The sequence below is a fragment of the Emydura macquarii genome, unplaced genomic scaffold, assembly GCF_026122565.2.
Source record: "Emydura macquarii macquarii isolate MOO-44397 ecotype Brisbane River unplaced genomic scaffold, CSIRO-AGI_Emac_v2 contig_3249, whole genome shotgun sequence".
In the NCBI taxonomy this organism is placed as follows: Eukaryota; Metazoa; Chordata; order Testudines; family Chelidae; genus Emydura; species Emydura macquarii.
The window spans coordinates 322,216-344,252 of NW_027133386.1; the positions used below are offsets into that span (position 1 = coordinate 322,216).

Below are 22,037 nucleotides of genomic sequence, written 5' to 3' on the forward strand. Positions count from 1 at the left end.
CTTTATGTCCTGAGACCCATATTGCTACCTCAACTGAAACATTGCTGTTTCTCCAAAGTATTTACAAAATCCCACTAAACAGAATGCAAAGCAAGTAAACAACAACTACAAAAAAATGGAGCCACTTGGGTTTTGAGAGATGAGAAACGATAGGCACTTCGCAAGAATGTGGAATGATAACTCTCTAATGGAACAAAAAACCCAGTCTCTGTTCTGTATGTAGAGCAAGCACGCTTGTTTTCCAACTTTAAGCTTTTCTTTCTGCCCTCTAATCCAGCATCCAGGTTTCCACTTTACACGAAACAATGGTTTTTTTTCTATGCTATCATATCTCCTTTGAATTCATCATGGAAACTACTTATATTAGAACATATTTGAAATGTTGTGAATTTTATTATTATTATTTTTGTTACTTATAGAATCGTTTGTTACTTTCTACAAAGCTTCAACAGGTTAGGATAACAAATCAGTCATCCTCTAATTGTGTGTCTGTTGTGTAGCAGTGAAAAAAAATAGCCAAAGTTGTGCCAGGGTTTTCAGCCCAACATAGGGCATTTCCCTTTCTCTCTGCTGTGTCCATGTGATTATTTAAGACACTAATTAGGGACAGATTTTGAAAGGCATTTGAGCAGAGTGAGGGGCTGGAGAGCTGGGCATCTCCAAGCTCTGACACTGCTCTGTCTTCTGCGACCTCTGCCCCATAGTCCACTTCCACCGCCGACTTTCCCCAGGAGATTTGCACATCTCTCCTCCCAAGTTCTACTCTTGGTGTGTTCCGGGAGCACACATTGTTGAGCCTCAGCTTGCAGGTAAGGACTGGATTTGCATCATCAGTGAGATGAATGTGCCCAGGCTTGTGTTTATTTGTATCTCGCTGAAGTGGAGGGTGAGTGGGTGCGTCGAGGTGTAACACTGTGTCCCATTCACAGGGAATAATTTGTGGGTTTTTTGCTGAAAGATACAGATCAGACTTTCCCGGTAATTCATCAAGTCTAATTATCTGCAATAATTAATGTAACTCTCAATAAAAGCAGAAATTACCATTTTTACAGCATTATTAAGACTGTGAAGCATTAAGATCACCGAAAAGGACCAGTTTAAATTTACACATATATTCTAGAAATTCTTAAATTAGGACCCATATTGAACAATTAAATTTAATGGACACTTTTCAGTAGCAACTTTGACTCCAAACAACAAGTTAAGCCAACGCATTCTTCCAAAAAATATCAGTGTTCTTTTATATTCTGTCTTCGGCAATGGCCAGATAACCAAAGTCTCTCTATGTTTCCATATATAAAGTAGGCACGATGTGAGGTAGATATTAAATTATGTTCTATATTTATTAGTGGTTATTTCTACTGACGCGTTGACTCGGCCAAGTGATGCTTTAAGTCTGCTCAGGAGGCTCAGAGCTCAATGTCAGGAAAGTTTTCTGATATTACACGTACATTTCTCTCTCCTTATCCCACTTCAGTAACATTGGTTGTACCTCATTTCTTTACGATAAATATCCACACTGGGTACATATGTCACTATTTAACCCAACAACATAATTTACTCTTCAAATCTCTCTTTTTAAAAAAACACCTCAATCAATCCAGCCTTTGAATTAATTTTCATTGCTCTTCTCTGAACTCAGTCCAGGGCAGTGTGTGACGAGAACGGGGCTGCACACGGATCACTGAGGGGAGGGTGTGAAGGGCACAGGGGTGCACGCGTGGAGTGAAGCTTGAAATCAAGACAGTAGGATTGTGCTCATGTTACTGAGTGCAGAAATTTAAGACAACTCGTGTCTATGTGTAGAAAGAGGATAGTCACTTTTCCTTAGTAAAGTTCCAATGTCTTTTCTGAGGCATATGAAGTAAAATCAGTTTCCCTCCTCTTCGGAACCATTTATCTCACCATTCCCTTTGCTCTTTCCTCTGCAGAGTGTGTCCGAGACAGGCAATGTCCAACCAAACCACGCTGACCGAGTTCCTTCTCCTGGGTTTCTCTGACGTGCGGGAGTTGCAGATTTTGCACTTTGTGGTGTTTCTAGTGATTTACCTGACAGCTGTGATGGGGAATCTTCTCATCCTCACAGCTGTAGCCCTGGACCGCCAACTGCACACCCCCATGTACTTCTTCTTGGGCAACTTATCCTTCCTAGACCTCTGCTACATCTCCGTCACTGTCCCCAAGGCCATGGCCAATTCCCTAACCAACAACCAACTGATCTCTTTCTCTGGATGCGTCGCCCAAGTCTTTTTGGTGATCACCTTTGTTATTACAGAAATGACTCTGCTGGTGGTCATGGCATACGACCGGTATGTTGCAATCTGCCATCCTCTTCATTACAGGGTCATCATGAACACAGGCACTTGTGCCCAGATGGCAGCTGGCTCTTGGATTTGCAGTGTAATCTATGCAGCCTTTCACACTGGTAACACCTTTCGGTTGTCCTTTTGCCAGTCCAATGCTATCGATCAATTTTTCTGTGACATCCCGCAGTTGCTGAAGATCTCTTGCACGGATACTCACCCTAATGAAATTTTGAATTTTCTCTGTGTTATATTTATGTGTTTCAGTTGCTTTGGTTTAGTTACCGTGTCCTATACTCGCATCTTCGCCACGGTGCTGAGGATGCCCTCAGCACAGGGCAGGTATAGAGCCTTCTCAACCTGTCTGCCCCACGTGACTGTGGTTTGTTTGTTCCTTAGCACTGGAACATTTACGTACATGAAACCAAGCTCAGGGACTCCTATGTACTATGACCTGCTGGCCGCTGTGCTCTATACTGTGCTTCCTCCAACTGTGAACCCTTTCATCTACAGTCTGAGAAACAGGGAAATTAAAGCAGCTCTAAGGAAAATAGGAGACATGATTTATTCTTAGTAGTTCTTGAGAATTAAGCCCATCTCATTTCGAGGCACCACAGGTTTAGGAGTCGGAAATTTGGGGATCAGGGTAAGAATAATCAAGAGGGACCCAGCATTAGCCGGGGGACTTTGGGAGAGACCAAATGGGGAAATTAGAAGCAGAACAAAATTCCCGGATAATGCCTCTTTCTAAGAGAGAATCTAGAACCTTTGCATGATATCTCTTCCGTGTAGAGCACAGCGAGTCCACACCTGAGGTTGTCTTTAGAGAAAATACAGCCAAATTCCTGGAATATCTGGGCTAGTCCTGACCTTTCCTCCACTGCGGGGGCTCTAGTTTGGAATTGGATTTCTTCTTGGAATTCAACATGTGGTTCTTTTCTATCCAAACCTACTCTGGTGGGAGGACACTTGAAATGAAATGGAAAACTGAGGGTTAGATTGTTATGCACGAGGTGTATGAAGTGGACATTCCAGGGTGAGCAGGCAGTGGGGATGTGTTACAAATTATTGTAATGAGCCAGAACACCAGTGTGCCTCTTGAGTTAAGGATCCAGATTTGTCCACTAGCACCACGTGCCCACTGATCGTACTAAGGGGGGAAAAAAAGAGACATGGCGGGTGAGGGAATACCTTGTATTGTACGAGCGTCACCCACCGTGTCTCTCTAATATCCTGGGACCAGCACAGCTAAAACACTACAAATAAGAAAAAAGAATCTGACTGGCCATCTCCGAGTGGATGAAACCACACACTGGATCATTGATCGCGTCAGAGGAAAAAATAAAGATGCGACTGTGAAGTCCTCAAACATTACATCCGCCACAATCTCTCTATCACCAAGAGCATAGCTATACATTCCCTGAAATCCAGCCCCCAAATAGTGGTGGTGTTGGTATTGTTCTGCTGTGACATGTTGGACTGGAATATTTTGTTTTGTTTCAAAATGTTGATTTGAACCCAGACATTTATTTAGTTTTGAACCGATGTTTCAAATGTCATGTTAAGTTGAAATGTCAAAATATTTGATTTTAAGGCCATAAATGAGAATTGTGATGATATGTTTTGACCTGTTGCATAGAATAGGATGGCATTTCACCCAGTGATTCCTGCATTTAACCAATATTTTGTGGTTGAACTACACAATTATTAAAATCTGCATTTCTAAATGTGATTGATTCCCCGCTATTTGACCAACACACAGCACATAAAACAGCTCCAACAGACTAACCCATAGGTACATACAGCCACAAGACCAGTAATTGCAAGCCATTAAGGATATGTGGGTTCAAGCACCCAAAGAATGGAGCTTGCAACCTGGGGGCGAGCTCACAGATGGCTTGGCCAGATGCTCTAACCAACTTGGAGAAATACATGAGTTAGTTCAAATCTTATCCTGTAACTGAAGAGGGCAGACCATCAGACTTAGTTTGTAGTAAAGCACTTGGATGAATCTAAATACAGTTTTGTAGAGATTATGATTCTGTGATACGATCTTATAAGCTCTGGAAAGCAAAATCACTGGCAAGTATCACTAGACCCTGACTTTATCAAGACAGGGCCAAAACCTATTAGACCAGGGATCTGTTTGGCACAAAGTATTTATACAACTCTAGAGATCTCTGTTACCTTGTACTAAAACTTTACAAACTAGGCTTAGTTCAAGGTAAAATTCGCACCACAGCCTTCCTACAGCATTCCTGACCAGTCTTCTGGTCAGGGTCCCTCCCAAAGTCAAAGAGACGGATACTTTTGTTGTCTGAGGGGCAAGAAAAATGGACAGGGGGAGAGACCTTGGGGTGTTTTTGCCCTTCACTTTTATAATTCAGTCATCCTTTCACATGCATCTTCCTGAGAGTGACCCCTAGATAAAGTTCTTTCCGGCTGAGAGCAAGGAGACATGCAGTCTGGTGTGGAGAGATATTTGCTAAGTTCTTTCCGGGTGTCTGGCTGGTGAGTCTTACACACATACTCAGGGTTTAGCTGATCGCCATGTTTGGAGTCGGGAAGGAATTTCCCCCCGGGGCAAATTGGCAAAGGCCCTGGATTTTTTTTTTTTTTTTTTTGCTTTCCTCTGCAGCATGGGGTATGGGTCACTTGCTGGTGGATTCTCTGTACCTTGAACTTTTTAAATCATTATTTGAGGACTTCAGTAACTGAGTCATAGGCTAGAGATCTATTACAAGAGTGGGTGAGTGAAGTTCTGTGGCCTGCGTTGTGCAGGAGGTCAGCCTAGATGATCATAATGGTCCCTTCTGACCTTCTAGCTATGAGGCTCTGAGTTTGCTACGGGTGTACAGTTGGAGAGCCGCTGTAGCGCTCAGTGAAGATGTTATTTGTGCTGATGGGAGAGCATCTCCCGTTGACACAAGGACTCCACCTCCCTGAGAGGCGGTAGCTATGTCAACAAGAGAAGCTCACCCATTGATATAGCGTTGTCTACATTGGGAGTTGTAGGTCTAGCTGCACCACTCACTGGTGTGGAAAATCCACACCCCTGGGTGACATAGATGGAAATCTGTTTCTTCTTTCCCCTATTTCTTGCCAAAAAATGGCCACTTGATAGGTGATGACTCATCACCTTTGATGACACCTTTGATGACACCTGCCCTTTGCCCTTTGTCTGAGAAACAGGCTTACATACTTATGTTCATAACTTTACATATAATGTTGTTACACACATTTGACCAGTGAGGTATTAGTCTTCAAATGATACCTTACAAGGCATATTTCGTATAAAGATTATTGCAATAGTGTGAAGGGTGAGAATACATGGGTGTATTCTATCACAGGGGCCAGGAATTCCTGATGTAATTCCACAGAAGTAAATGGACTCACGCCAGGGATGAGTCCAGCCCATTCTGTTGGTTTATTGCCTTGTAAATCCATTCCAGTACCCACTGGGATAATCAGAGCATTGTGCTCCCCATAAGTACCTCCTCAGGGAAACCCCACATGGGCCCTGCAGAGGGGAAACTGAGGTAGGCTGCCTATAGTGTGACCACAAGCCCTGAGGGGCTGCTCAGAAGGCAACTGTCCCTGTTATAGGGATATTTCTCAAGGTCCTGGATAATAAACCACAGCACATACACCTACCGACCCATCTGAGCTACTTGGCTCTTTTTGGGCGATTCAGCAGAGGCCACAGTTCAGCCTTGACCTGGAAAGATCATCTCTAAACATGAGAAAGAATTCAGTTCCCAGCTCCATTAAACCATTGGAACTTCTGTGGAGAACGTGCCAACCAGCAAAAAAAGGCAAACATGACAGGGGTGAGTTTTCTACAGATGGGATAGAAACAGAACCCTAAATCAAAAACCCCTTTTTGACCCAGTTTGGACCCATCTTTGGATATTCCAGCCAGGAACATTCATCTGCTTTGTGCTTTATTATTCCCAGTCTTTATAAAGAAGGAAAGGCCCAGTTACCCTCTGGAAATGTTGGTGGGAAGGGACTCCTTGAATGGGACCAGATTCTGAGCCTTACAAAAGCATAGCTGTTTCTTGAGGCTATTTATGTGTCTCTTTGAGTGAGGTGTAATGAAACTATATCCCAAGGTATAACTATGGCCTATAGCCAATCGAAGCTGTGAGCAATGCCTACGGACCACCAATCCACTGGGTGAACAAGAGAGACGTATTGCAAACTAGCAGATTTTGCATCACTGCTATAATCCTGATCTACAGACTCTAAAATCACTTGTAATGTGTATGATTCCTTTAACCACTAATAACTCTTGTATTTTCTTTTTATTATTATTAAACCTTTAGTTTTTAATGACTAAAGGATTGGCTCCAGCGTGATAGTTGGTAAAATCTAAAGTATAGATACTGACCTGGTGCGGGTTTGGCATGGCTGACCCTTTTGGGATTAGAAGAAATTTATGTATGATGACTCCAGTTTTCAGTAACCTCTCATTATAAAGACCAGATGTCTGAGTGGTAATAGGGGCTGGATTGCCTAAGGGGACTGTATATGGCTTCTTGTTACCCAGGGTGGTGATACAGGCGCTCATTTGGGTTACTGGCTTACTGAAATCTAAAGATAGAACAAGCCACTGGTTTTGGGGTGGGATTGCCCTGTTTTATCAGTCTGTCCTGAATTTGGCATTCTCATCTGTGACCCACGCCAGGCCCAGTCACAATAACTATGACCTATAGCCAGTCCAATACATAAGCAGTGCCTGCATCCATTCCAAGACCTAATTAACGCCAACTTCCATTCCAAAATCTAACTAAGGCCTACAGCCCTTCCAAAGCCTAATCAGGGCCTACTGACAACCCAAAGTCTAACTACAGCCCTTCCAAGGTCTAACCAAGGCTTGCACTCATTCCACGGTCCAACTGTGGCCTATAGTAAATCCAAGGCCTAACCAGAGCCTTCAGACTTTTCCAGGCTGAACATACAGCCATACCAAGGCTAACACGGCCCTGCAGCCATTCTGATAGCGAACCAAGGGTGCAGCTATTCTAAGGTCTTGCAACCACTGTGAGGCCAAAGCAATGAGCGGGACTGAACTCAGATGGCAGGATACACGCATTGTTTAATAGTTTCATGGAGTTTAAGGACATAAGGGACCATCTGTGCATCTAGTCTGGCTTCCTGCATATCACAGGCCATGTATTTTACCCAAATATCCTTATGCTGACAACAGCGATAATACTTGGGACACTGTCAGCAGAGCTCAAAAACATGTTTATTTTACCATGGCTGGGATCAGAATTCAGGATGTTTTGGGTCCAAGCCCTGAGTTCAGTCCTTGTTCTCTGTCTGTGCTCACATTTTATTTTAATGAACTGCAACAATCCATGGGACAGAAGTTAGATTTTTCCCTGGGGGCTCTGCTTGCGCCTTGCTCTGTGCAGGCTTCTAGAGATCAAGTCCCCTAAGTCCGTGGGAGAATAGACCTGGATAAATCTCCTTCCCCAGCGCTAGTCACCCTTTGTTGAAAGCAGAGGGCACGATCATCTACACACAGCTCATCTGCAGAGAGCAAGATTTGCCAGTTTGTTTATGTCAGTTTAAGTTTCAATGTGAAAGGTCCTTTGAGATCTAGACACTATCCTGGTAAAGATGTTAGAAATAGCTAGATTAGATTCATCCTCACGACAAATGTATTGACCTGGAGGTTGGAGGAGAAAAGACACCGTACGTTGAGAGAAATCCACACACATCAGCACGGTAAGTGTCCCATACTCATATAATTTTGGATGTATTGATTTGTTGGAAATTTATGTAATTTTAGGGAGGAAAATTAACAAGCTAGTTTACATTTTCACTGGAATTTTTTTTTCTGTTTTTACGGCTAAAATAAAATCACTTTCTTAAACTGAATGTGATATGAGAAATTGGAAAATTTATCTTTCCTAATTTCGATTCCATTCAAGTAAGGGAGACATCGAAGTGCCTACCTCCTATTGAAACCAGGCACTTATTGGCTTTTGAAAATCCTTGTAGGTGCCTAAAGAAATACCTTTAAAAATCTGTCCCTGACTCGAGAATGTCATATTTCCATTGCCCTTGAGTTCTGAGGAACGAGACATTGAATAACTGGTAAAAAAAATCACCCATGTCTGCAGTTTCAGGGCAGTCTCTCACTTTTTTTTTTAACTAACCTTCTCCAAAGAAAACGCTCCACCCTGACTGCTCCCACTACAGCGAGATAATGCTATGGGTATATTCCTTCTACAATAGCTGCCTTTAGGACCTGCTATTGGTTATTTTGGAGCCTCGTACATATTCTCCCCCCCCCATGACTGCAAGAACACCACCACCGTGTCACCACCACACTGACAAATGATGGATATCCATGCAGTGGTGTGGAGAGGTCTCAGTTCAGGTGTGGTCCTGGGAAGACCTCTACGGGGGAGTCTAGGGCTTCCATAGAGGCTGATGCCATGCCAGGAGCCAAGCTGAGGGTGGAGAGGGCAATCTGTGAGTGTGTGTTGCAGGTCCCCCTCTGTGCTATGAGGATGTAAGAACCACAGCTCGAATGCCTTAACTTTGGATCACAGGGTGCCCCAGCCAGAAGAGCTCCTGGTTTTACCTGTAGCGGTCCCTGTTTCAGTCCTGGCTCTATAAACCATGATGACAACTGCCGTGAGAGCTCACCTCCTTGGTAAGTGCCCACTGAGATATTCTCCCCGCCCAAGAAAACCTCTCACTTTGTGGCTGGCTGGAAGTCGGGGCAGGACATTCACCCCACTGTGCATGTTCCCCCCTTCTTTGCGGCGCTGTATTCCAGACACTATGTGGATGGGCAGTGTCTTCTAGTCCTGCCATCCTCACATGTCGTGGCTCCAGAGGGGCGTAGTGACACTTCATTTTATCTCATGGGTGCTCCCCCATCCAGGCCGTCTGTCTAGCAGTCGGCTGTCCACCCCCTGCACAATGACTGCCCCTTGCATGCTGGTGTGACGGCTGTGACTTCGGCAAACACACCAAAGGACTAAAGTGGGGACGTCCGGTGCGAAAAGCACGAATTGCTACAGCGACCGCTTGAACCAAAGCTCCCTTCTCAGGGCTGTAACAGACTCAGGTTCTCTGTGGATCGGGCACAGAGAGGGACCCGTAACATACACTGGCCACTGGGTTACACCACCTCTTCTGGGCAGCCCCCAGAAGATGGTCATCTGCTACCACCAGCTGGTAACCTGCAGGGAGGAACCCTGGCAAAATCAACCTCCTGGATATTGGGGACGGTCCCTCAGCACCTCACAGGGACTCAGTTGCAAACACTCAGCCTCTGGGGCAATATCTCCCACTGCCTGCCGAGGGCGTGTGGTAAACGGAAGGGCAGGGGGCATGGATGGTGGCCTTTAGTAAATACCTCCAAGTTCCTCAGCGTCACAGTAGAGGAGAGACCAGGGCAGGGGCAGCACTGGGAGATGCTCATAGGTCTTGGCATAGATCTCACACCAGGAGAAGGGAGAAGGAAGGGTAGTAGCATTAAAAGGGAACAGGGGACCATCCTTCCATCCCATTCATGCGAACCGCACAGTGACAGACATGTTGGGGTAACGTCTAATTTGCTGCAAGATCACAGTTGTGTGTGTAGGGGTGGGTGCATTGGGATACAATACAGTTTCCACAGAGGTTAATCTGAGGGGTTTATTTTCAGGAAGATACAAGGCTGACTGTCCTCTTAACTCATCACTGAGGCTAATTATCTGGAGTAATTAATGTTATTCTTATACAAAACATATACATTACATTTTTACAACACTGTGATTGAAAGAATGTGAACCATCAAGCCCACCAGAGTGACCAATTAAATTAATTTACACATTTATACTTACGCTAGCAACTCTGGAATTATGACCAATATTGAACAAATAAAGTTTAATGTATATCTTTTAGCAGCCACCTGAACTTAAGACAAAAAGTAACAACTCTGAAGGAATGCATTCACATATTTTATTGTATATTTGATCCACAGCATTATAACTGTAACTACAATTCTCTGAAGTGGAAGGGGCATCTCTCGCTCTCTCTATGCACGTGTGTGTGTGTGTCTTTGTGTTTTGGGATAGGATGCAGTGTCCCGGTCACAGTGAATAATTTGTGATTTCTCTCCAGGAAGATGAAGAACTGACTTTAACTCATCGTTTCCTTTCTTTTAAGTTTTGTGTTGGTTAAGTTAGGGTTTACTATTTTGAGTAACTAATGTAATCCTTAAATAAAATGCACAAATTACAGCATTACTGTTAAAAGAATGTGAAGCATTGAGATGACAGGAAATTCACAGATAAATCAATTTATGCACATTACTCTTACTTTAACGGTCTTAAATTATTATGACCAATATTGAACTATTCAAATGTAATGTACATCTTTTAAGAGCAACTTTAAGTAGGAACATAAAGCCATATCAATTCACTCTTTCAACATCAATATTTTTATTCTATATTTGATCTACAGTAATGCTCAGATAACCAATATATCTGAATGTTTCCATATGCAAAGTAGGCAATAGATGATGTGGTCATTGAATTGTATTGCATATTTACCACTGATTTTTTCTATTGTGGTTTTGAATGTGACAGTGATTCTCTAAATCTATTTTAGAGGCTCATAGACTTTAGTATCAGGATATTTTTCTGATATTCCAGCTACGTTTCCCTGACTTAATTTCATCCCATCCATTCTACTTGTAAGTCCTTTCTTTGTGTTAAATAGTTCATAGTCCTATTTGGTGTTCACAGGTTGAAAATATGTCACTATTTAACTAACTTTCTTCCTAAATCAACAAAGTCAGTCTTCAAATGCATTTTTATTGCTCTTCTCAAAACTCAGTCCAGGTTTCCAAAATATTTCTAGCACTGAGTGCTCAGAGGACCATTAAGTTCCCTGCGTTGGATGGTGCCAGAGGAATTGACCTTGAAGCTATGACCAGCTAAAACACATGAAACAAATTGCTTTGTGTTTCACAAGAGACATTGGATGTGACAGAAGAAAATATTCTAGAGGTAACATAGAAAATGAATGCAAAATGGACTTCCAAATCCCTTTGGCCACTTTGAAAATCTTAACCTGGGGTTGCAAAGGTGTCACTGAGGGCAGAAAATAAAGACAATGGAGTTGTATGGGATGGACTGTGAAATAAGTGGTTAGCATGTGTGTCTCTGAGGGAGGAATCTGAAGGCAGCTGGGTTGCACAGATGTCAGTTCCAGAGGGGTAGCCGTGTTAGTCTGTATACAGCAAAAACAACGAGAGTTCTGTAGCACTTTAAAGACTAACAAATTTAGTTTAGGCTCACGAAAGCTTATGCCTACTGAAATTAAATATGTTAGTCTTTAAAGTGCTACAGAATTCTCGTTATAGATGTCAGTATGTGTGGAATTTAAGACAATGTGATATCTCAGGTATAAGTGAGGGCAAAACTGGGCCTATATTTGAAATTTAGCTAAGCATGTGAGCCAGAATGCTATCCATGCTATTATTCGTCTATGGCTGTGTTGTGTCGGCTAAATGGGGTTAGCAGGAAAATAAAAAATATAACTCATTTTGGTCAGTGGAGTCAACAGATATAATTTGGAATATACACAGTCAACCAGACTGTTGAATAAAAAGATACATTTGCTAAACTGTCATCTTTCAAAATAAAACCTCCTCTTAAGCATAATAAGAAATGTACATCCACGTAGCAAAGCAAAAAAATGAGAGTCCATTTGTAGTTCCTCAGTCCCCTGTATCTTTTCTGCTACATAATATGTATAAATAGCTTATCTCCTTCTTCTTTCTTTCCATGTCTCTCCCTCCGCAGAGTGTGTCCAAGGCAAAAAATGTCCAACCAAACCACCGTGACTGAGTTCCTTCTCCAGGGATTTTCTGATGTGCGGGAGTTGCAGATTTTTCACTTTCTGTTGTTTCTAGTCATCTACCTGGCAGCCCTGGTGGGGAATCTTCTCATCATTATGGCTGTTGCCCTTAATCGCCAACTTCACACTCCCATGTACTTCTTCCTTGGAAACTTGTCATTCCTAGACATCTGCTACATCTCAGTCACAGTCCCTAAATTCATGGCCAATTCCCTAACCAACAACCGACTCATCTCTTTCTCTGGATGCGTCGCCCAAGTCTTTTTGGTTCTTACCTTAGCTTTTGCAGAGATGATTCTTCTCGTAGTCATGGCGTATGACCGCTATGTTGCTATCTGCCGTCCCCTACACTACAGGATAATCATGAACAAGGCAATGTGTTCCCACATGGCGTCTGGGTGCTGGATCAGTGGTATCCTCTATTCGGTGCTACACACTGGTAACACCTTTAGGTTGTCGTTTTGCGGCTCCAAAGTTATTGGGCAGTTCTTCTGCGATGTCCCACAGCTGCTAAAGATCTCTTGCTATGATACATCAGCGAATGAAATTTTGGTCATTGTCTGTGTTGTATTTTTTGGTTTCATTTTTGTTGTTTCGATATTTGTGTCCTATATTCACATCTTCTCCACCATTCTAAGAATCCCCTCTGCACAGGGCAAGTACAAAGCCTTCGCCACCTGCCTGCCCCACCTGCTTGTGTTTTCATTATTTATGAGCACCACCATGTTCACCTACATGAGACCAAAGTCAGTGTCCTCCCTGTCTCAGGACCTGCTGGCTGCTGTGTTTTACTCTGTGGTGCCCCCACTGTTGAATCCGGTGGTTTATAGCCTGAGAAATAAGGAGCTAAAAGATGCTCTGGCAAAAATGCTACTCAGGATAGTCTTGATAAAAAAGTCATCATGAAACCAAGGTCAGCGCAGCAGCCTGTGCAGTGACAGAAAATCCAGGTGAGGCGTCCTGTAGCTTTCTGCAGCCAGAAGGACAACAGAGGAGCATTCAATTCCCTTTTCAGGTAGTGCTAATTTCCCTTCACAGTCTTTTGCTCTCCAGCACCATCACTTAGAACTAGAACTCAAACAATCCCAGGACATGATCCCTTCAAGTGTAGCCTTGCATATCCCAAGGCTTGGTGTTGTGAACTGTAAGGTTCTTCATGCAGTACTGAAGCTTGAATAATGTTGAATAATAAAGTCATCGAACAATAAAGCCACTACCATATTTCACTAACAAAGTAACCTCTACTGGCAAATGTGTCTAGGGCTTTAACACCCCGACTCAACATTGCTGCACTCACAAAAGCCTCTAACGTAGCTTCTAGCCTAAGGGCGCTGTGCGGAACAAGGAGATAAAATAATACGCTGAGAAAATTGATAGGGAGGGTTTTTTTTTCCACCAAAGAAAAATAATTCCTCCGTTGCACTCTCAGGCTACATCTACACTGCACACCTCTGTCAGCAATGTGTGACTACATACAGCACGGAAAAAGCAAGCTGTGTCCACACTGCGGAGTGTAGCTTCATTCTGGCAGGGGGGAGGCAGTGAGACACTTTTAGGTCAAGTCTTGCTCTTCTTCCTAAGGTGATTTCAGGCCCTGTCAGCTGACCTCTCCCTGGATAAACCAGTTCTCCTGGTTGGGAGCCAATCTATTGCTTAGAGATACCCCATTTCAATGGGAGGGCACTTAACATCAATGACCCTCACTTGTTATCCATGTGCCAGCACCCCTCTGGAATTTTAGTTCAAAATGGAGACCAAAAGACAGGATGAAAGTGGAGACCGGCCTTGCAATCCAAATGGCGTTTGCAGTCCAACACAGACAAAGTTCATAACCTCACCTGGAATTCATAAATTCTACCGACAGCGTCCCCGAATTGTCACACAGGTGCTTGAACTTTACTCTTTGCACTGGTCAGTTCTTAGTTTACCTTTACTAGAACACTCATCCCGTCTGTAGAAAGGCGTTGTGGCCTTCCTCGGATCCTGGGCCCGAGGAAGGGTTGTGACTGCCCTGGCCAGATGGCGCCACCGGCTTACACCGTCTAACTAGCAAACAGAGTGATATCGCTTCAGGTTAGCTGTTCTCTCTCTAGTGCTTTGCCTTTTAAACCAATTATTTTTGCTCCTATTGCCCCTGTTATTCTCCAGAAATAAACATAACTGAGATTTACAAAGTTCTTAAAGGATTTGGGTGTCCAGTTCTCATTATAGTTATTACAAATTGGACATCACATCCCTAGGCAGCTTTGAGAATACCACGCAGTATTATTACGGTTCCCCTTTCACGGTCACGTAAAATGTCGATTTTCACCAGCTGAAGAACTGACCCTTAACCCTGAGACCAGAGTGACTGATTGCACATGGAGAACTCTTTGGTTTGGTCTGAAAGAAAGATTTGCCTGGAAGTGAAGATCTAAATTCTAACTTCAGCTCTTGTCTTTAAATGACTTATATTCTCTGAACTGAAGCTGGGATTTTCAAGGGGATTTAAGAGTGGTGGGTTCCCAAATCCCATTGGTTTGCCTACCTCACACCTGTTGGCCCCTTTGAAAATGCAGAGACAGGGGTGAGGATGTGTAGTCTGTGTCAAACCATAAAACATAACGTTGGATTTTAAGGTCTCAAGGGAAGAGATCCAATCAGCTATGAACCGTCCCTTTGTCCCTCGTATCTGCTCACCGGGACAAAGGTAGATCCTGTTAACTTGCGCAGGAGATATGCATATGGGACCTATTCCAATGGCCATGGAACTCGATGGGAGCCTTTCCAATTACGTCCATTGTCATTGGACCAGTTCCATACTGAAGTGAGAAACTCGGGTCCGAGGAAGGGCTGGGAAAGAGAGGTGAAGGAGAAAGCTCTCACCATTCAGGAGGAAGAAGAGAGAGAAGAGACATCTTCCCTCCTCTTCACCAGGCCAGACTTTGAAAGATACTTGACACCTAGTGGGATTTTCAAAGGCACCTGGGCACCTAACACCCATTGAAAATCTGGCTTGGTACCTAAATACCTTTAAAAATCTGGTCTAAAGTGACACTCCATTTCTTTGAGTCTAAATCTCCAGTGAGCTAAGGGGTCAGGGGGCCAATCCATTGCTCTGCGAGACAGAGCCAGACACTCTTTGCAGGATTCTGTATAGCTGACGTCTTTCCTCTCCTAGTAGTAAGGGCGGTTGGGGTTGCTAGGCAATGCCACGGCAGAAGATCTTTGGGGCTAATTCTCTCGTGGTCACTAAAACATATATAAGTCATTGCAGTGTGGCACCATGGGATGTCTGCTCAGATTGTCATTCATCCAGGTGAGTCAGGCAGGGATTGGTAGTGGGGACAATAGGAAAAAAATTCCGTTTCTCATTTCCACGGTCATTTCTAGTAGATTCATTTGATTCAAATCAAAGCCAGCGGGACAGGTCCTAAATTGGGATAAAGCCTGAAGTCAATGGAGAGACACAGATTTAGGAAAGCTAGGAATCTGGCCCATTGACTCCAATGGGGCTATGCCGATTTCTACCAGTTAGGGACCTGGTTCAACATGATTAGTGTGTGTTTGTCTGAGTTTGTGTGTGGTATAGCCGATAATAGGTCTGTCTGTTTCCTTTCATGTGTGTGAGGCTATTTGTCTGGAATTTATATGGATATGTTTGTGTTTCTGTGTGGGCGAGATCATGTTTGTGTGTTTTATTTTGTGTAACGTACGTATCTGACCATAAAAACACAACAACACATAGAAAGCTGCAAACCGTGTGTGTGATTCTAACGTATAATCATGTTTGCCTGTTCATAAGTATGTGTCTAACTGCATTTGTCTGCCCATCTGTGTGCGTGGGTCATTGTGATTGTGAGATTGTCCGTCGTGAATGGATGTGCGATCATCTATGTGCGTTTAATTGTCTTTGAAGGGGGTTTTTTTCAAAGAAAATGAGTGAGTAAGGAACACACGTCACAGGGAAACTCCAGAGACACAGACCTCTGCCTTCCCAGGCACTTGTAAATGTCTGAGGATGCGCGTTTGTAGACTGTCTTTGTGCTCCGATGCGTGTGTGTGTGTAGCATAGATTCATAGTGTTGTCACAGACCTCAAGAGCTCATCAAAACCAGCCCGTCATGCCGCAGCTGGACCAGGTATACCAAGCCCATCTCTGACAGGTAGTTTAAAAGCCTCCTATGATGGGGATTCCACAGCCTCCCTTGGAGCCTTTTCCACAGCTTAACCAGCCTTATTTCGTGGGGTCATTGTGTTTGTATCTGAATGGTCATACTGGGTCAGACCAATGGTCCAGCCCAGTAACCTGTCTTATAACAGTGGCTGACGCCAGATGCTTCAGAGGAAATGAACAGAACAGTCAGAGGTTTAGGAACACCCCGAGCAGGGGGTTGCGGCTCTGACCATCTTGGCTAACAGCCATCGTTAGACCTACCTTCCAGGAACTGATCTAGCTCTTTTTTGAATCCTGTTACGGTTTTGCCCTTCACAACATCCCCTGGCAACAAGTTCCCTGTGCATTGTGTGGAGAAATACTTCCTTTTGCTTGTTTTAAACTTGTTGCCCATTAATTTCATTGGCTGACCCCTAGTTTTTGTGTAATATAAAGGAGTTAAAACAGTAACCGATGAAGAGAGAGTGAATAAGGAAGTGTTTTTTGCGTCCTCTGTCAAACCCCTCTTAGTCATCCCTTTTTCATGCCAAACGGTCCCAAGCTTTTTAATTTCTCCTCATTCGGTACCTGTTCCATACCCAAAATCATTTCTGTTGCCCTTCTCTGTACTGTCTTTAATTCTAATAGATCTTTTCTGAGACGAGGGATCCAGAACTGCATGTAGTATTCAGAGTGTGGGAGTACTACGTATTTATATAGAGACATGATGCTATTTTATGTCTTATTATCTATCCCGTTCCTAATCATTCTTAGCATTCTGTTACCTTTTTTGATCACTGTTGCACATTGAGTCAGTGCTTTCAGAGAACTATCCTCAGTGACTCCAAGATCTCTTTCTTGAGTGGTAACAGCTAAGTTACAACAGGTCATTGTGTATGTGTAGTCGAGATTCTGTTTTCCAGTGCGCATTGTTTTGCATTTATCTGCATTGAATTTCATCTGCCATTTTGTTGCCCAGTCACTTGGTTTCGTGAGATCCCTTCGTAACTCTTCGCGGTATGCTTTGGACTTAACTATCTTGAGTAATTTTGTATCATCTGCAAATTTGGCCACCTCCCTGCTTACCCCTTTTTCCAGATGATTTATGAATGTGGTGAATGGTACAGGTTCAAGAACAGATCCCTGGGGGACACGACTATTTACTTCTCTCCATTCTGAAAACTGACCATTTATTCCTACTCTTTGTTTTCTGTCTTTTAACCAGTTACTGATCCAGGAGAGGACCTTCCCTCTTATCCCATGACTGCTTACTTTGCTTTAGAGCCGTTGGTGAGGGACCCTGTCAAAGGCTTTCTGAAAGTCCAAGTGTTGTGTAAGATGCTAAGGGCTGCTCTACAGAGGACAATGATCAATCGTTCGCCAAGTCCACTGAGGTTAGGACAAGGAGGAATTGGTTTAGCTAGAACAGATTCAGGTGAGATATTAGGAATAACTTTCTAACGATAAGGATAGATAAGGATTGGAGCAGGTTACCTAGGGAGGTTGTGGAATTCCTGTCACTGGAAATGTTTAGGAAAAATTGGGAAAAACACCCGTCATACTTGAGCTAAGTTTACGTGGTCTTGCCTCAGCACAGGGAGCTGCACTAGATAACCTCATGAGGACACTTCCAGCCCTACATTTCTGTGATTCAGTGTCTACTTACATCTGTAGGTGTGTGTGTGTGAAACTGTTGTGTATGCCTGTTGATGACTATGTTTCTTTCTCTTGCTTAATCTGCCCGCTGCGTTGATTACAGTCCACTTGTCAAGTTATAAAACTCTGCCTGCTTCAAGGGGTGGTTGGAGTTTAGACTGTGGCAGGACGACACCCTATTGTCGGGGGGCTGCCCAGCTTTGTGGTGGGCAGTAGTTGTCCAGTGAGATACAAATATCTCTCCTACTGTCAGAGACAGCCTTTGGCGCTCAACTCTACACCAATCGAGTAAGCCCTTAAGAGCCAGGTGACTGCTGTCTCCCGTGTTGTGTCAAAGCTGAAGGCGAAGATGGAGTACCTCTCCAAGGTGCAAGCCTGGGCAGATAACATGGAGGTCCTGAGTTGCCCATGCATCAGAGCTCTCCTTGCGACGTCACTGGTAAAGTCCAGGGGAGAGGAAGAACCAATACATCTGGTACCCGATCCACTGCAGGAGTTGCCAGAAAGATGCTAAAATGTTAGTACCTAACCGGCCACTTTAGGGGGCCCACGCTGGATTTTCTGTCTGAGTTTAATCTCATAGTCTTACATTCTCCCACGAGCCAGTGGGGCTTTTCTGTCAGGGGTTACTCCTTAGCCTTTCCCTCTCCTGGACTACCCACATGATCGTGGGTTTGATGAGCTGCAGGTAGTACCGTCCACTTTCATTATGGTAAAAGGCTTATGCTGATGATTAAGGCCACAATTTTCAAAGGTTTTTAAAGGTATTTAGGCACCAAGGGGAATTTTCAAAAAGTTTTGGGGGCCTAGCACCCATGGAAATCATTTGGACCGCCGTGATTCTGGGTGGCCTGATTTTCAGGTGTCTAATCTGTGATGCCTTAAAGGGAGGCTGATTTTCAGCAAGTGCTGAGCACTCAGCTGCTGCAAATCATGCCCCTTTAGGGTGACTTAAACTGGGCAGCTCAGAATCTTTTAGGCAGCTTTGAAAATCTTACTCATGAAAATCTTGCTCTTACTTATGACTTTTCAAAGGCACAAGGGGCAGTTTGGCATCCGGGCCCCTTTTCAAAGGCAGCCTGTGTTTTTAAAAATGCTTCCCCTTCCCTAGGGCCAACTCTCAATGCCATACGAAATATTTTAGCTGGGCTTCTGCTCCTCTGGGCAGCCCCATATTTTCCAGCTCATCCTCCCTTGTGCCTGCCAGGACCCTGGATCCCAAGGCAAATCTCTGGTTCCTGTGAAATCAGCATAACTTGGCTACCTAGGAGTATTGGGTCTTGTCTAAATGCACATTTTTGCTACCAAGTGCACGTTGAGCTACTCCCATTGCAAAGCAAGCTAGATCAAAGCACACTAGCCAACTCTTAGGGCACAGCGGCCATGTCCAGAAAAACACTTGGTAGTTGTAAACTTACACCCACCCGTGCCTGCTGCATACCCTCTAGATACGCTTGTGTGCTTTCTGGTATGGGTGGGAAAGAGATTTTAATCTAATCCAGCCCTGATAATGATTGATAGATAGATAAATAGATGGGGTGTATGGGGATAGATAGATAGATAGATAGATAGATAGATGATCGGAATGTGTGATTAACAGGAGCTATGGGGAGCTAGTTGATTTGTTTTTCTGCCGCTGAAAAGTGTTATTAGGTTTATATGTGTCATATTCAGTGAGGTACCTGGATATGGATTCAGGTGGGATGCAGGTGAGGAAGTGGTTTACGCTGGCTGGCTGGGAGGGGGCATGGAGAATGCACAGAGGTGGCAGTGTGAAAGGTTGGTATGAAAATGTTCCACACACCAGCCACGTGAGAGTTTTGTGGAGCTTTATGAATTTAGTAGCAGCGCTGTATAGAGGGACAGGTTTCCTCTTGTATGGACCAGCCCCAAATTGAAACAGCACCTCTCCCCACAGCCCTTTAGATAGGGGTTATCCTCTCCTCAATCAGTGATGAATTTAAGTCTACAGCCCAAAGTTGTATTGAGTAGCAATATCTAAGTGTACAAAACCACAAACAATTGTACATACAAATTAGCAAAATTCATAATTATATACCTACAGAACTGAACACAAATAAAGACACAACCACAATCACACACAATCACATACATGAACAACACCACACACAACACAACCATATACAATACAACAGAAAATAGTCACTACTGCAATCACACACACAATGACAAACATACACAACACACACAATCATATATATACACATGCAATAAAGCTTTCACAGACACAACACATACAACCAGATACAGTAACAAACACAATCATGCACTCAAACACAAACACACACACAGACACACTTTCCTGCCTTTATATTGCACAATTTAAGTTGAAATCTTTCCCTACAATTTTCTGTCCTAGTTCACCAGTAACCTAAATCTGAGACTTTCAAAAGCCACCTAAGGGATTTATATGTCCAGTTCCCATAAACTCTAATGAGCACAGGGCATTCAGATCCTTTAGGTTGCTTTGAAAACCTCAGCCTCATTCCTTACATTGATTCCCTTTAGAGTCATCTCTCTCAGCTCGGAAGAAATGGCAAATGAAACTGCCCCAACCGAATTCATCATCATGGGGTTCTCCAATCTCCAGCAGCTGCAGTTCTTGCTCTTTGGTATCTTCTTGGTCGCCTACCTCTGCACCCTGGTGGGGAACATCTCCATCATTGTGATCGTCTGCACGGAGCCCCAGCTCCGCACCCCCATGTACTTCTTCCTGGGGAACCTCTCTTTCCTGGACATCTGCTACACCACCACCAATATCCCCCAGATGTTGGTGCACCTGCTGGCGGAAAGGAAGCGGATCAGCTATGCAGGGTGCGTCGTCCAGCTCTATTTTTTCCTCTCCTTTGTGGGCACGGAGTGCATTCTTCTGGCTGTGATGGCTTATGACCGCTACGTGGCGATATGCAAACCCTTGCACTATTTGGTCATCATGAGGAAAGCCCTCTGCCTCCAGCTGGCTGGTGCCTCCTGGGCCAGCGGCTTCCTCAACTCTGCGGTGCACACGTTTTTCACCTTCCGGCTGCCCTTCTGCGGGGCCAACCAGATCAACTACTTCTTCTGCGACATCCCGCCCCTCCTCAAGCTCTCCTGTGGGGACACCTCCCTCAACGAGGTCATTCTGCTGGCCGTCGGGGTCTTCATTGGTTGGATCCCGTTCCTATGCATAGTCCTGTCTTACGTCTACATCGTCTCCACCATCCTGACGATTCGCTCCACAGAGGGGAGACTCAAAGCTTTCTCCACCTGCGCGTCCCATCTGACCAGCGTGCTGCTGTACTATGGCAGCTCCATCTTCACCTACGTCAGGCCCATCTCCAGCTATTCGCTGGACAATGACAGACTGATCTCTCTGCTTTACAGCATAGTAACCCCCACGCTGAACCCACTGATCTACACCTTGAGGAACAAGGATGTGACGGGAGCGCTGAGAAAAGTTTTCATGGGGAAATCGTGTTTGTGATGAAAACGGCTAATTCCCCCTCCACCAGGGCCCTCTCAGTGTTATTTGGGAGCTAAATATCCTTCTGTTTTCTTACGTGTTCAGTAGAGTTGGTGGAAGCATGAAAAAATAAAACGTACAACAATATACAATAAAAATCTAGACATTATTTTTATTTTGAACATTAAAAATTGTAAGCAAAAAATCTGTCGTTATGCCATACAAAATTTATTAAAAAGGACCAAAATGGGACCATTTCAAAGTGAAATTGTAGTCAAAATAACTCTCATAAAGTGAGCACAATTTGTCGTTTACTGAAACTGCTCAAGTAAATACAAAAATCTATTTCAATAAAAGTTGTATATCACAAAAATAAATGCAAAAAAAACCTCTATAAAAATTAAAATGGCGACAAATTTTCATACACACAGGACAGATGAAAGGCCATTTTATTAGGATTTTTTTCTCTTTCAAAATGTTTGGTCTCCTTCAATAGCAACAAAATGAGAAACAAAACACATCAATAAAAAGCTTATGCTTCAAAATTGGTCTTAACTTGTATTTATCTCAGACACTGTGTTTTCCTCCCCCAGGTCTGAAG

General features: G+C 43.8%; 3 protein-coding genes across 3 annotated transcripts; all 3 read left to right on the forward strand.

Moving 5' to 3' along the window:
* Positions 1-1,950: 1,950 nt before the first annotated feature.
* Positions 1,951-2,877, forward strand: LOC137142800 (olfactory receptor 14A16-like). The gene has a single exon (XM_067532267.1). It carries the CDS (start codon positions 1,951-1,953, stop codon positions 2,875-2,877), a length of 927 nt encoding a protein of 308 aa, XP_067388368.1.
* Positions 2,878-12,146: 9,269 nt separating this feature from the next.
* Positions 12,147-13,088, forward strand: LOC137142801 (olfactory receptor 14A16-like). The gene has a single exon (XM_067532268.1). It carries the CDS (start codon positions 12,147-12,149, stop codon positions 13,086-13,088), a length of 942 nt encoding a protein of 313 aa, XP_067388369.1.
* Positions 13,089-20,527: 7,439 nt separating this feature from the next.
* On the forward strand, positions 20,528-21,457 carry LOC137142828 (olfactory receptor 5V1-like). Its single transcript, XM_067532294.1, has one exon. It carries the CDS (start codon positions 20,528-20,530, stop codon positions 21,455-21,457), a length of 930 nt encoding a protein of 309 aa, XP_067388395.1.
* Positions 21,458-22,037: the final 580 nt, after the last annotated feature.

What these genes read in the sequence shown, in the direction of transcription:
- LOC137142800 (XM_067532267.1), top strand. Translation starts at nt 1,951, where the DNA reads ATGTCCAACCAAACCACGCTGACCGAGTTCCTTCTCCTGGGTTTCTCT.
- LOC137142801 (XM_067532268.1), top strand. Translation starts at nt 12,147, where the DNA reads ATGTCCAACCAAACCACCGTGACTGAGTTCCTTCTCCAGGGATTTTCT.
- LOC137142828 (XM_067532294.1), top strand. Translation starts at nt 20,528, where the DNA reads ATGGCAAATGAAACTGCCCCAACCGAATTCATCATCATGGGGTTCTCC.